We start from the raw sequence: 13,990 nt of genomic DNA, 5'->3' as shown, positions 1-13,990 counted from the left end.
AATGAACTTGATCTGCCATCTTGGCCTCAAGCTTGCATACATTTTAAACAGAAAACTGGGTCCTGCCTTAAAGAGACAGGACCACACCCAGGGTTATCAGTTAATAAGCACCTGGAAAAAGAAAAAAGTTTGTCTTACAGTACATTTGAAAAACAGGGTGCCCTAGCAAGTGTGACCACAAAATTTAAATAAACGACAGGCTCAATCCACGGCACTCGACCATCTGGGGTGCCCTTCCCATAGTGCGCATGGAGAGCGCCGGAAGCTGGAGTTCAGAAGAGAATTCCAGCCTCCGGCTAACGCGCTGCAGGGAAGGAGCCGGGCGCCTGCTGGTAATAACAGCTCAGCGGGCGTCCGGCTTATAGCCTCCCTGCGGCGCCGGTCTGGAGGTCACTGGCGCTGCACCCGGCGCCAGTGACCTCCATTCCTGGGGGTAATGGACGGACAGCCGGGCATGCAATGATTAATATGCATGCCCGGCTGTCCATCCATTACCCCCAGGAATTTCATTTTTACCCCATTTGGGGTAATTTACCCCTGTTCCCCGACCAGTGCTTTAGGACATCCTCATGGTATCCCTGTTGATCCCTATGGACCCTGAAGAAGAAAATTATGAGTGTTATGGTAGACGTACCAAGATAACTCCTTTTCTTCGAGGTCCATTGGGTCCACTGAGCACCGACCCTGGCTGCATGGGTAATTTTTTCTTTTGGTCCCGGATTCCCTCATCTTGTATAAGAATGTTTCTGGTGTACGATTGCCCTTCCTTCACCTGCCTTGGGGCTTGTTAACAAAACTGAAGGCCTGTGGCCAGGGGCGGGGTATATATGAAGGAGGACCCGATGCATCCTGGGAACTGATGCTTTAACTGTTTGGTGCCTGGATCTGTCTAACCACATTAACCCTCATGGTATCCCTATGGACCTCGAAGAAAAGGAGTTATCTATGTAAGTCTAACTTTTTTTTGTAATCCTCCCTTCCTCCTTTTCTTACCCGGTGACAGCGGAGCGTGTGTCAGGGAGGACTGACTATCAGTCCGCCCTGCTGCAACTGATCAGCCAAATATTGCTTGGAGGGGAAATATGTTCCCCTCCTCGCACTGTGATCCCCGACGCATGCCCCCAGAGTGTCATTTGCGTGGCATACTGGGGCGCATTTCAGGAAGTGATGCTGGCTGTCACAGACCGCCGCTCCACTTCTGCGGTGTCCAGGGAGTCTGGAGAGAGCCATTCTGCAGTTGTGCAGAACGGATCTCCTCTTATAAATGCCGGGGCACAGAGCAGGGTGGCACAGTTGCATGTGATGCGACCTTGCCAGCTAAAGCACTGCTAGTTCTGATTGCATCACATGCGACGTCCCCAGGGCGTTGCTTTAATCTCATTTATCCTTGCTATCTCCTTAAAATAATGGACACTAATGTCTCTACTTGTTTATCAATACAAAAATGTAGAAAATACAAATCCTTTAATGTAACAACTTCCAGATATTGAGCAGGCGCCTCCACTTACATCTTATAGCCAGGTACTACTGTGCAATAATTTTCAGAGCCCCATATGCCCTCCCCCCCCCCCCCCCACAATAGTGCCCATTTGCGTCCCCTGCTATAGTGCCCCATATGCACTCCGTGTTGTAGGATGGACGAATTTCGGTCCATAATATAGAAAAGGAGTCTGGCCTGGGAATATGCCCGCCTCTGTGTATGCTTTAATCAGTGTATCATGTCCCTGCACAGGTCGAAGGGGTTTTAATCTGGCCCTGTACAACTTTTATGGGGGCCATGCAGGGGTTCTCTTTTTCTCTTGTATCATATTTTAAAAAAAAGGTTGTCAAACAGGTTAAGAATAAGGGTATAGATGCAAACCCACTCTTCGTTTCTAAGTTGACCAAATCTTCCTATTCGATAAGACACATATATTAAGACAGAATTATGCCTTACTTAAAATGGATCCCAGCATTAAGGGATAATCGCCCAGATAAACCTAGAATAATTTTTAAAAAGGTTTAAAATTGTAAATTTAAAAAAAATAAAAAATGTAAGCTCCTAGCTATTTGAAACATTCTGATCCGTCTCAGCTCAGTGGATAATTGATTTGGTTATCATCACCTCTGAAAAGATTTTATAAATGTGGGAGACCCAGATGTAGTAGTGCTTTGTATGCGGCAGATAATACTAAAACCATTGATCTTCCTTTCTCTACTAAAAAATATAATATTGGGGAGTTCATTAACTGTAAATCACAGTATGTTATTTATCAGTTAGAGCAGTGGTTCCCAAACTATGCGCTCCGGCACCCTGGGGTGCCTTGGAACATTTGCAGGGGTGCCACGGGTTGGTGGTCAAGCACCAAATAAAATTCTTTATGGTCAATGTAATGTAAATATGTGCATAAACAGAAGTTCAAACCTTTACTACATTTTTTTTTCTGCATTTCTCAATAACAAATGTTTGGCTTAGTGGTGCTGTAAAAACAATGCTGATACTCTAGGGCAGGGGTAGCCAAAGAGCCATAAAATATATGTAGTCAAGCGAAAGAACCGATAGTATGGCGCATGGTCAAACATGGGGCATGGCCTAGCTGTCACAAGGCCGCGCCCCATTTTTGTGCGCAAGCCTTTGGTATGACATTTGCAGGAGTATGACCTTGTGCCACACCCCCATTCACGCTGGGGGCGAGCCCAGGACATTGAAAATACACATTTTACATAATCTTCCCAATATACATTTTTCTACTTCAGGGTCCATAGGGGGTCCACAGGGTTGACCTTGGGGTATAGGTTGGGAACCAAATCCGGGCACCACGCAGTTAAAGCTTTTAGCTCCCAGGATGCACTTGGGTCCACTCTCCCTATAACCCCACCCCCAAGCCAGAGGCACCTCAGTTTAAGTTGTGCCCGGCCGGAGTCGGGTCACCGTTTAGTGCAGTGGGGAGCTGATTAGCAGCCCCTAAGCTATATATTTTTTTCTAAGTACAGAGTTTTTTATTTTTACTTTGGACTTTCAGAGCGGCAGCGTCGGACTGTCCATAGGACGTCTAAGCTGCCGCTCCGTCACCCCGCCGGCGCTGAGACGCCAGTACAGATCTGGGGATCTCAGCGGGACCCCAGAGTCTGTACTAGCCGGACTCTGCGGGCGCCCAGGACTGCTGCCGGATCTACGGGGAGCAGGTAAGGTCGCGGATCACCGCTTGCGGTGATCCGCGCATTTAATATGCAGTCCTGTGCCTCCGGTCTCCGGGGACAGACCGGAGGCGCCGGCAGTGGCGGCGGGCCCCCCATACCCCGTGTGTCCACTAGACCACCAGGGACTTACTGATCGGCGCTGGGAGCCGGCGTCCCGGGAGGTTAATAGCCGGCCAGGGGAGGAAGCTTTCCCTGTTACAGCGGCTCCTCCCCTCAGCTCAGCGCGCCTTTCAGTGTGTATAGTCTGGCGTCGCTGAGCTGCTTCCTCCGCGGGCCACGCTTCTTCTGAGGTCTCCAGCGGCCATTTTCTTGTGGTGCAGCGGCAGAGCTCCGGAGATGGCAGTGAGTCCAGTCCCCCTGCGTACCTCACCATCAGGTCAGTGTACACAGCGCTATAGCCTTCCCAGACACTGAATCTGGGTAAGTTTGAATGCAGTGTAATAGTGCAGTATATTATATGACATGTTTATATATATATATATATATGTATATATCTGCATGGTATGTGACTTATGCTAGTGCTGACTGTCTGTATTTAATTCTCTCACCTGTCAGTGTATATCTATCCCTTTTCCTTATCTGCCCTAATACAGCTGTACTTAGGGTGATTCTGAGACCTCACATTTATATACTCGTTAATATTTGTGAGGTTTGTCACATACTGTTGCGTGCTGCACGTTGCCACATTTTCGTTGGAACTGTGTGTTACATACGCTGAAAATGGGTCCCTGCGGCTAATTTTAGCATCAGTCAGGACCAGTATAGCACTGCTTGATATTTCCGCCAAGATTGGTCAGATATGTCTGACCAGGACATATACGGCACCCATTTTTGCTATCCTGCAAGTCATGTGCTGCAGGTGTTAGTGCGGAGGATTTAACTCATAAAGGGTTCTGTGTGTGGCGTCATCTGGTGCCGGCCCCTTTCACGACCCCCTTGGGCGGTTTGTTTTCTCGGGATCCTCTTAATTGCGGATCGCCGGGCGGGCCCCATTGTTGTACCTCACCTGGGGGTTACTTCACCATGCTGCCCTTTTCATCTCATGGTATCTCGCAGTTTCTTGCACTCTTCCCCTGTGACACAGGCTACCGCTCCCTGCAGGGGTTTTTCGCAGTATATGAATTCCCCCTGGTGCCACAATAGTCTGTCATTCCCCTTGCAGGGATTACCACAGCCACCCTGGGTGGTGTCGTTTTCTACGAAACGCAAATTGGCGTGGTTGACGCCCTGTGGTTACTTCCCAGTTGGCTCTGCGTGAACTGGATACTGTTTTGGGCTCTTTCCCTCTTACACGGGGGGAAGCCTATTTCAAGTATTATTATCCCTGCTTTAGGGCTGGTGGCAGGTCCATTCTGGTTAGAGTGAATGTTGACCTGCACCTGTATCATACACCATCAGTATTGCGTGCCTTCTGGTTCCCTGTTGCTGACTAGCGGGGGGATCGCACGGCGGGACTCTGGCTGTTGTCAGTTATGAGGTATTACAACAGTGTTTGGCCTCCTGTCCCAAATTCCCTGAGGGTCATCACGAGCCCCTCATGGGGTGGATGGGCGTGTTACTCGTCGGATTACAGAAGTTACTACGTATCCCATTCCGGCGTGGTCGGATTCTTCTGATCCGTAGGTGGTAACTCTGCCTGAAATCAGTATACTCGCTTTCAGGGGTTGTTACCCATCCTACCAGGGCTATAGCATGGTTGGTTAATACTATTGCATACTGAGCTGATGCATTTGTAATGTTTTTTCCCCACCAACACGTCTGGGGTTCAAATGTAGTTGGTCGCTCACGTAATATATGCAGTTGTCATAGGTGGACATGCCTATATTGGATACCAGTCTCCTAACTTTCAGAGTTCCGGCTGCGACTGTATCCTCCGTAATACCCTATGGCTGCGCTCTGGGAATGCAGAGGTGCAGATACCATCTATAGGGTAGATCTTGTTGGGTCCTGACTTTGACAGTGGCAGTACAAATTTCCCGCCTTCAGCTATGCCTACTACAGGGCCTCAGACTAAGTCTATTAAGTCTTTTTGTCCTCTGGGTCAGCCTAAAGGTCTGTTTCTTCAACCGAGCAGGCCTGGACTGCCAGCCGATCCTGCTTCTGAACCTACGGATATATCGTCAGCATGACGAGACAGGCCTACCACTGGGAGATGGCGATTTTCTCAGTTCGCCCGGTACTAGTGTCTAGTTGCTGCGGCTACGTGGGTAGGAGGGTACGCCCTCTCTTTGCTCAGGCGGCCTATTTCCATGTGATGGTACGCAGGCCCTTATTCGGACCCGAACAGGGCCTTACGAATCCAGAAAGCTATACAGTTGTTGCGGTAAGCGGAGCTAATTGGGCCATCCCCACTTTCTCAGCGAGGGACTGGTTGTTCTGCTTTCTTTCTGGTGCGGTGGCTGAATGGTCCTCTTTGGCCTATTCTCTGTCTCAATTCCCTGAACCAGTTCCTAAAGCTACCTGGGCTCAGGAGGCAATCCCTATGCTCCATCATACTATGTTTGGAACCTGGGGACTTTATGGTATCACTGGATATACAGGACGCGTGCCTACGGGTACTTACAGAGACCTTGCCTCAGCATGGACTGAGGTTTGCTGTATCACAGCACTTACGGTTTTTCGGGCTCTGCCTGTTGGGACTGTTCTCAGCCCCACGGGGGTTTACCAGCGTTTTGGATTTTCTGACAGTTCTTCTGTTCAGTATATCCAAATGCTCCTGTACCTGGATGGCCTCCTGCTCTTAGCAGGATCACCGGGGTACTTTACAGCCGGGTCAGGTTGACTGTGGCTTCTTCAGGGTGCAGACGTTTAATCAATGGGGAAAAAGTCCTCCCTGCATCCCTCTCTGGGTATTCTTCACCTAGGAGCTCTGCTGGATTCTCAGAATCTGAGAATTCTTCTGGCGTAAGACGGCATCTCCACTCTTCCATTAGGAGTACATGGATGTCTGCGCAGTCGACATATGTCTTTACACTCTGGGATGCATGGTCCACTATTCAGTGTCTGCCTTTGGAAGGGTGGAATGGGCTTAGTTCCATTCCGGGCCTTTCCATAATTGGCTTATCTCCAGATGGAACAAGTTTTTTCTGTCTGATCACTGTTCAAACGATGATGCTTTCCCCGGAGGTAAGTCTGTCCCTTTTCGGGTGACTATGACCATCTCGTCCAGGGTATTCTTTGCTAAGGACAGTGTCTGGTTCGCATCCATTTCAGTGCAGTTGGATGTCTGTCGATTCCACCCTGTCAATTAACTTGTTGGAACTTTAGCCTGTCTTGGGCCTTCGCTCTGGCATAGCCCTTGTTTCCCGGTGAACCTGAAAAAGTTCAGTCCGACAGGGTCAGAACAGTGGCTTCCTTTTTAGCAATACTGTTCGTTGGGTGGCAATGTCAGGTATGTCATACATTCGGACATTGTCTGAGGGTCTCCTCCCGACCATCTCGACAGTGTTCATTTCAGGTGCTCTCCATTGGGAAGTGGGAGTCCTCAGCCGTCACGACGTGCATCCCGGGGACTAGTCTCTTCCTCAAGAGAGGTTTCATCTCCTGGTGAGCAGGGGGGGGGCCCTCCTGAGGTGACACTCATGGCCTTCTGACTCTATCACACTATGGTGTTACAGTCCAACTCTGGGGATTCTGAAGCAACCTTCAGTGACTCTTTGTCGGTGAAGTGGTTCTTCCAATTTGCGTACCTGTGTTCTGCAGTCTCCATTCTTCCTCGAGGGAAGTGTTTCAATCGAGACGGAGATGCTTTCCTGCTGGTGGCTCCTGATTGCCCCAGATGTCAGGGGTACTTGGTTTTTCGGAGTCTCTCCATCGATACTCCATTCCTGATGCTTCACTGCCCATACCTGTTGTCTCAGGGTCCTGGGGTTTGCCTTGGACCTGGGTCGTTTGTCTTTGACTGCGTCCCTACAGTGGTCTTACGGCTTCCCTGGCTTTGTCATCGTTGGAATGATTAGAGCACATGGATCAGCTTTTGCTGGGACCTACCACAAACTGTGGCAGCCATAATTCTTATGGTATTATACCTGTCGATACGATCCTCTGGTGTCCAGGATTTCCAGATATTCTGGCATTCCTTCCGGCTGGCTTGGGTTTCACCCTCGGCCTGGCCTTCCTGACAGTGCAGATCTCTACACTGTCAGTATGATTAAGATATGGAATTGCTCCGCTCTGATATCCAGTTCATCCTTTGAAGTGTTTTCTGGATTATGCCTCCATTTGTCCTCCCTAGGGACTCCTTGGGAGTTAGTAGTAGTTCTTCGTTAACTCCGGGGAAAGTTAATGGAACCGCTGGTTGTGATAGCCATTACATGGTCTATTGCTTGGCTTTCTCTCTTTCTCTCAGGGAGTTTATATCAACCAGGTGAGTGTCGGAATTGGGAGCGTTCTCATGTGGCTCCCTCTTCTGGAGGGCATCTTGTCAGGGTGTGAGTTGCTCTCACCCTGTGTTTCTTCTTAGTGATTTTTAGGTTCCATATTATTCTGGAACTTATGGTGCGGCCATTCAGTCCCCAGTCCTCTCGGCTGGTGTGGCCTCATTGACTGTGGTCCGGCCTCTGTGGATTTATGTGATCCGTTCAAGTTCCTGACGGAAATCGGACTCCTTATTGGTGGTCTGAGATTTCTGGTTTTAACAGGAAAGGATGGCCGGCCTATGGCCAAATGTTGGCTGGACGGCCTCGTATGTCTTCTTCAGGGGCCTACCCATGGGTAGGCCTTTCTGTTGTTGATGCTTGTTTTTTCTCGGGCCATGTAACCCTCGTGGGTGGCTCGCTGTGGCGCCTTGGCTGTTTTGCCTTGCTAGGTGGCCACGTGGTCTTCTGTCCACACCTTTTTAAGGTTCTAGGCATTGGTTTCCTTTGCCTCTCAGGATGCTTCCTTTTTGGCGGCGGATTCTCCTCTCAGCACAGGAGCGTCCCCTCCCTTGGTTGAACTGCTTTGGGACATCCCCAAGGTCAACCCTGTGGACCCCCTATGGACCCTGAAGTAGAAAACAAGAGATATGGTAAGAACTTACCTTTGTTATCTCTGTTTCTACGAAGTCCATAGTGTCCACAGGGCGCCCGCCCTGACTCACCTGGCTTCAAATGGGCTGTGTGACTGGTCACCGGTTTTCCGTCTCCCATTTCTGTGAGTATGGTTATCGAGTGTTCCAGTTTTCTCTCTCTTTTTCTCTCCTCCTCCGGCCTTTGGCTACTTACAAACTGAGGTGCCTCTGGCTTGGGGGTGGGGTTATAGGGAGAGTGGACCCAAGTGCATCCTGGGAGCTAAAAGCTTTAACTGCGTGGTGCCCGGATTTGGTTCCCAACCTATACCCCAAGGTCAACCCTATGGACTTCGTAGAAACAGAGATAACAAAGGTAAGTTCTTACCATATCTCTTGTTTTCACTGTTGAAGTGAAAGAAAAAGCCAGAGCAACATAGAGAACATTGAAATAGCCACGTTCACATAAAGTACACAGAAACAAGCCAGATCCACATAAACATTTAAAATATACATCCACATAAAATACATATTGAAATCCAGAACCACATAAAATACATTGAGCATGCCAGTGCCCATTATGCAATGCCCCCTGTAGTTTTGCCCATTAAGCAATGCCCCCTGTAGTTTTGCCCATTAAGCAATGCCCCCAGTAGTTGTGCCCATTAAGCAATGCCCCCTGTAGCTGTGCCCATTAAGCAATGCCCCCTGTAGCTGTGCCCATTATGTAATGCCCCCTGTAGCTGTGCCCATTATGTAATGCCCACTGTTGCTGTGCCCATTATGCAATGCCCTCAGTAGTTGTGCCCCTTCTGCCATGCCCCCGTAGTTGTGCTCATTAAGTAATGCCTCCAGTAGTTGTGGCCATTATGTAATGCCTCCTGTAGCTGTGCCCATTATGTAATGCCCTCAGTAGTTGTGCCCCTTCTGCAATGTTATTCTGTAGCTGTGCCACTTATATGCCCTCAGTAGTTATGCCCTCTGTAATTGTGACCATTAAGCAATGCCCCCAGTAGTTGTGGCCATTATGCAATGCCCCTGTAGCTCTGCCCATTAAGTAATGCCTTCAGTAGTTGTGCCCCTTCTACAATGCCCCCTATAGCTGTGCTCATTATGCAATGCCCTCTGTAGTGGTGCCTCTTCTGCAATGTCCCCTGTAGCTGTGCCCATTGAGCAATGCCTCCAGCAGTTGTGCCCCTCCTGCAATGCTCCCTGTAGTTGTGCCCCCTAAGGAAATGCCCCCAGCACGAGCTCCCCTTCCCCACCCACACCCCTATGAAGAAACTTACCTTCATGCTGGCACCGCTCCACGCTGTCAGGGCTCCTGATTCCCGCCATCGCTGCTGCTTCTGCTTCCGCCGCCTGCTGGATCTAACTGGATCTAGCACGGGCTCCTCACATCGCAGGTAACATCATGACGTCACCTGCGCACTGCGTTACTGAGAACGCTGGCCTCTGAAGCGATTTTTTTTTTCCTACCGCAATCTTGCGAGCAGTTCTGACTATAAAATAACCAAGTGACGTGGTCGATGACGCTGCTTTATTAATAATGCACACCCTTAAAACGCCTGTTTTGACCTTTTGGCACGCCTGCGTTCTGATCTCCACTCCCCGTTTTCAAGCACCTTCCCCTGTTACCACCCACATACGCCTCCTCCTGTCACTCAAAATAGCAGGCACTCGCTATTTAGCGAGCACACGATTTTCGGCCGCACTGACTGGTTCGCGCATGCGTATTACAATCCGTACGCATGCGCAGATGTGCAAACATCGCTCGGGACGAGCGAACGGCCGCTTACGAGCGGCTCTGAATGAGACCCACAGTGTGTCTAGATAATTTTCAGAGGTTCACAATAATGATGTTGGAGCATTTCAAATTATTGGTATTTAACACATTTAAATCAGCTGTCAGGGGAGGTGATAGATATAAATGTTTATCTACGAGAAGCTTCCTGGATAAACAAATGTAATTGTTGGTCTCATTCAAACCTAAATGAGATAAACAATTGATTTGAATGGTATCATATAGTATACATTTTGGTATTATTTTTCCTATTATTGATTATATTGTGTATATTTTTTTTGTAATATCTATTTCATAATTATATTCTATGTAAAAGGTATATGATTTAGATGTATGGGGTAATGCCATTTAAAAATATACAGAGAAAAGCCAGAAAAGAGTTGCAAGGACTTTAGTAAACCCCTACATGCATGACCTGTAAGGAATGAATGTTTTCTGTGGTTTCATTGGTTGGTTGAAAACCACACACACCAGTCATCCAATTACTGCAAGTATGGAGCTCTAGGGAGCATATATAAGCAAACTTTAGGAGACTCCCAGCATTCACCTATTTCCTTTGAAGAAATCCGCTTTGGACAGAAGAAACATGCCAGAAAGTCTTAACTGTTTTACTAGCACTGAGAAATCGCTAACGGTTACAATCTGCTGTAAAAATATTACCACAGAATTACCATCTACTGTATGAGCAACACTGTGTCCTATTGGGACTAGCCAAGGAAACCGCTGCCTGTGTTACTCTGAAGCAAGTGGGGGCCCTACGTCTGCAGGACAGCGGTGTGTGCTATCACAGGAGTGGCTACAGCGGCTCGCAAGCCGACTCTATCAGCCCTTATATCATCGAGACTTGCTACAGTGTGCTGACCTATGGTGGCTTTTACCTACATTCCCAACAGTCTTATGCTTACTGGGAACTGGCGTCTGGTAAGCAGTGGTGTAGTACACCAGAGCACTCTTCACTATCTGGCAAGTTTGCTCCACTGCTATTCTATTTTTAGTACAGATAGTTCTCATTAAGGAACTTGCAACAAGAGATACATTGGAGGTCTGTTTCCACTGTGGATGATTAGAACTGACCACAATATACATTGTTCCCTTTGTATTGGTTCTCATTGTATTAGTGGTGATTTGTATCTTAAGGCATAAGACCGTTATTTATGTCTTTATTTTAATTGTGTGCACTGTGCAAATAAATTGTGTTTATATTTATAATATTGTTTGGAAAGTGGTTTATGTCACCCTATTATTGCTTTTTTTTATTGCTATTGGTTTCTAAACAGAATAGAACATATAATCAACAATGCGTAGTCTTAGTTTTATTAACCCATACGGGCGTTATAACTTTAAATATGACGCTTACCAGCATGTTTAAAGTTATAACACTCCCATAAGGAAAAAACTCTAAGTAGCTGTTAGGATTTGCAGTTAGCAAATTATCTTGGTGGCAGTCCCCAGTCATAGTTGTTACTGGGATACTGCATCATGCCCTGTCCTTGTTCTGGCTTTCTGCAGGTAGCTGGAAATCCTGTCTTGTCTGTGTTTAGATCATAGCCTGTCATTCATGTCTGTCTGTGTGTTTTGTATCATGTGCTCCACTAATTGCTAGCTGTCTGGGTGCAGAGCTCAGGTGCACACATGCCTTTGATTAGGAAGTGCTCTCTCCAGGAATTGGTTCTGATTGGATCCTGCTTCCTTTAAGTATCTGCCAGCCTTGCACTCCATGCCGGTTATATTATCTAACATCCAGAGAGTGTTGGTACTCAGAAGTCTGAATCTTTGCCGGTCTTACCTTGTTCCACAGTTCCTGTATGCTGAGTTGTTCTTCCAGTGTCCTGCACCTGTCTGTCTGTTTAGTATTAGCCTGTGAAATATACCCTGCTGCTGCCTGTGGCACTTTCATTTCAGAGTCCAGCCAAGCAGTGTCAGTCTGCTTCCTGCCTGTGTACCTGTCGTGCCAGAGTTCACCTGTCTGCCATATTGCTCCAGACACACCTCAGCCTGCATCTCATCTCTGCTGTCATAGCCACACCACGGCCTGCAAGGCCACATCATAGCCTGCATCTCATCTTAGCTGTCATAGCCACACTACGGCCCACAAGGCCGCATCGTAGCCTGCATCTCATCTTGGCTGTCATTGCCACACCACGGCCCGCAAGGCCGCACCTTGAACTTGTTGCTTTAGTCACTGGTCCTGCCTCTTCATTGTTCATTGTCTGTCAAGTCTTAGCTTGTGTTTTGTCTGTCTAGTCCTTGTCTGTATCTTGCTTGTCCAGTCCTTGTCTGATATCCTGCAGTATCACAGTCCTGGTCATTCCTGCTGTGCAGCCTGCTTAGTTTGTCCTCTCGCTTCTTGCCTGACTACCCAGCTGCACCATTGTCCTTAGATATCCCTGAGACCTATCATCTGCCGCTGCTAGAGTATCCTGTCACTCACATCTGTTCCTGTACGTGTCACTTGCAGCTTAACTCCAGCTAGTACCAGCATAGGAAGGACTGCCACTCCTCAGCCATGTTTCTAGTCAGCAGTCCTGCGGTCTCTCGTTGGTTGTGTAAATCTCTACTGCTGGAGGCGTAAATCCAGGCGGCCACCTAAGTACTGGTGTGTAAATAAATCACTAAGGGAACAGCGGGGGGCTGTTATTGGTCGAAGATCCTCTCCTTGGCTCTAGAGGTCTTACACAATCGTGCGAGAACTGTAACAGTAGCATTACACTCGTTACAGGATCCTGGCGCCAGCATAGTAAGGTCATACTCACTGGTGACATTATCACTGCTGACCTCCTGGAGACACTACTGTTGTGCTGTATGTTCTATATTAGTAGAGGCTGCAGCATAGAAAAGTGTATGCTGAGCAACATTGCAAATATGATTCATCTCTCCACCTTGTTTCCTTTTTCTCCAGATTTTCAATCGAGAGTATGTCGGACAAATCTGATACATCCGAATGTGTTTTCCTGAGTCGTGATGGCGTTAAAAGCCAGAAAGGAGAATACGATAACAAATGGATTTGTGCAAGAAAAAGTTTGTTTTAACCACTTGCCTGGCGTGGTCGCATCATATGCAACCACACCAGGCTGGCTGTCTCATTGTGATAGATAGAAGATAGATATACAGTAAGAGATAGATATATGAGAGAGATTTTTATGGTATAGTGTCTAAAAACTTTTTTTTTATAAAATTGTGTTGGCAAGGCCGGCCCTAGCCCAAATTTTTTGGTAAGCGAGTATATGTTTTGGCGCCCCCTGTGCAGTGCCCCTTGTGCACCCAGCAGTAAGCCCCTTTATATAGTGCCCCCAGTAGTAGCTCCCCCTTGTAGTGCCCCCAGTAGTAGCCCCCCTTTGCAGTGCTCCCAGTAGTAGTCGTGTCCCCCCAGTAGAGACACTCGTGATAAAAAAAACAAACATTTACCTCCGTCCGTCCTCCCGGGCTGCTTTGCATCATGGGAGAGACGACATGACATCTCTCCCATTACCCACTGCGGGAGCCGGAAGATGGCTCCGGCAGTGGGCGCAGCAGCCGATGAGAGTCTGTTGTAATTAGCAGCCAATGAGAGTCAGTCAAACACACAGCTGCCGGCGGCTGTGTGTTTGTTGTAATTAGCAGCCAATGAGAGTCAGTCAAACACACAGCTGCCGGCGGCTGTGTGTTTGTTGTAATTAGCAGCCAATGAGAGTCAGTCAAACACACAGCTGCCGGCAGCTGTGTGTTTGTTGTAATTAGCAGCCAATGAGAGTCAGTCAAACACACAGCTGCCGGCGGCTGTGTGTTTGTTGTAATTAGCAGCCAATGAGAGTCAGTCAAACACACAGCCGCCGGCAGCTGTGTGTTTGTTGTAATTAGCAGCCAATGAGAGTCAGTCAAACACACAGCTGCCGGCGGCTGTGTGTTTGGCACTGTGTGGTGCTGACCGAACTCCGGTCCGGTCACTGCTACACACGCGGTGCAGCTGTGTCACAGAGACACAGTCTGCCCGCGGCCCGCATGGTACGCAGCTGAGGCGCCCTCCACTATGTGGCGCCCTA

General features: G+C 48.3%; 1 protein-coding gene across 1 annotated transcript in view; it reads left to right on the top strand.

The window, feature by feature from the left end:
* Positions 1-13,566, top strand: part of LOC148514804 (C-type lectin domain family 2 member A-like) — a 100,042-nt gene extending 86,476 nt beyond the window's left edge. The window contains exon 7 of the mRNA XM_088480933.1: positions 12,871-13,566. Within this exon, the coding sequence (XP_088337059.1) occupies positions 12,871-13,000 (130 nt within the window). The 3' untranslated portion in view covers positions 13,001-13,566. The remainder of the gene's footprint in view (positions 1-12,870) is intronic.
* The last annotated feature ends 424 nt before the right edge of the window (positions 13,567-13,990 follow it).

Source organism: Taudactylus pleione, unplaced genomic scaffold (assembly GCF_031769625.1).
Source record: "Taudactylus pleione unplaced genomic scaffold, aTauple2 ptg000258l, whole genome shotgun sequence".
Taxonomy (NCBI): Eukaryota; Metazoa; Chordata; class Amphibia; order Anura; family Myobatrachidae; genus Taudactylus; species Taudactylus pleione.
This window is presented reverse-complemented; position numbering and strand designations above follow the sequence as displayed.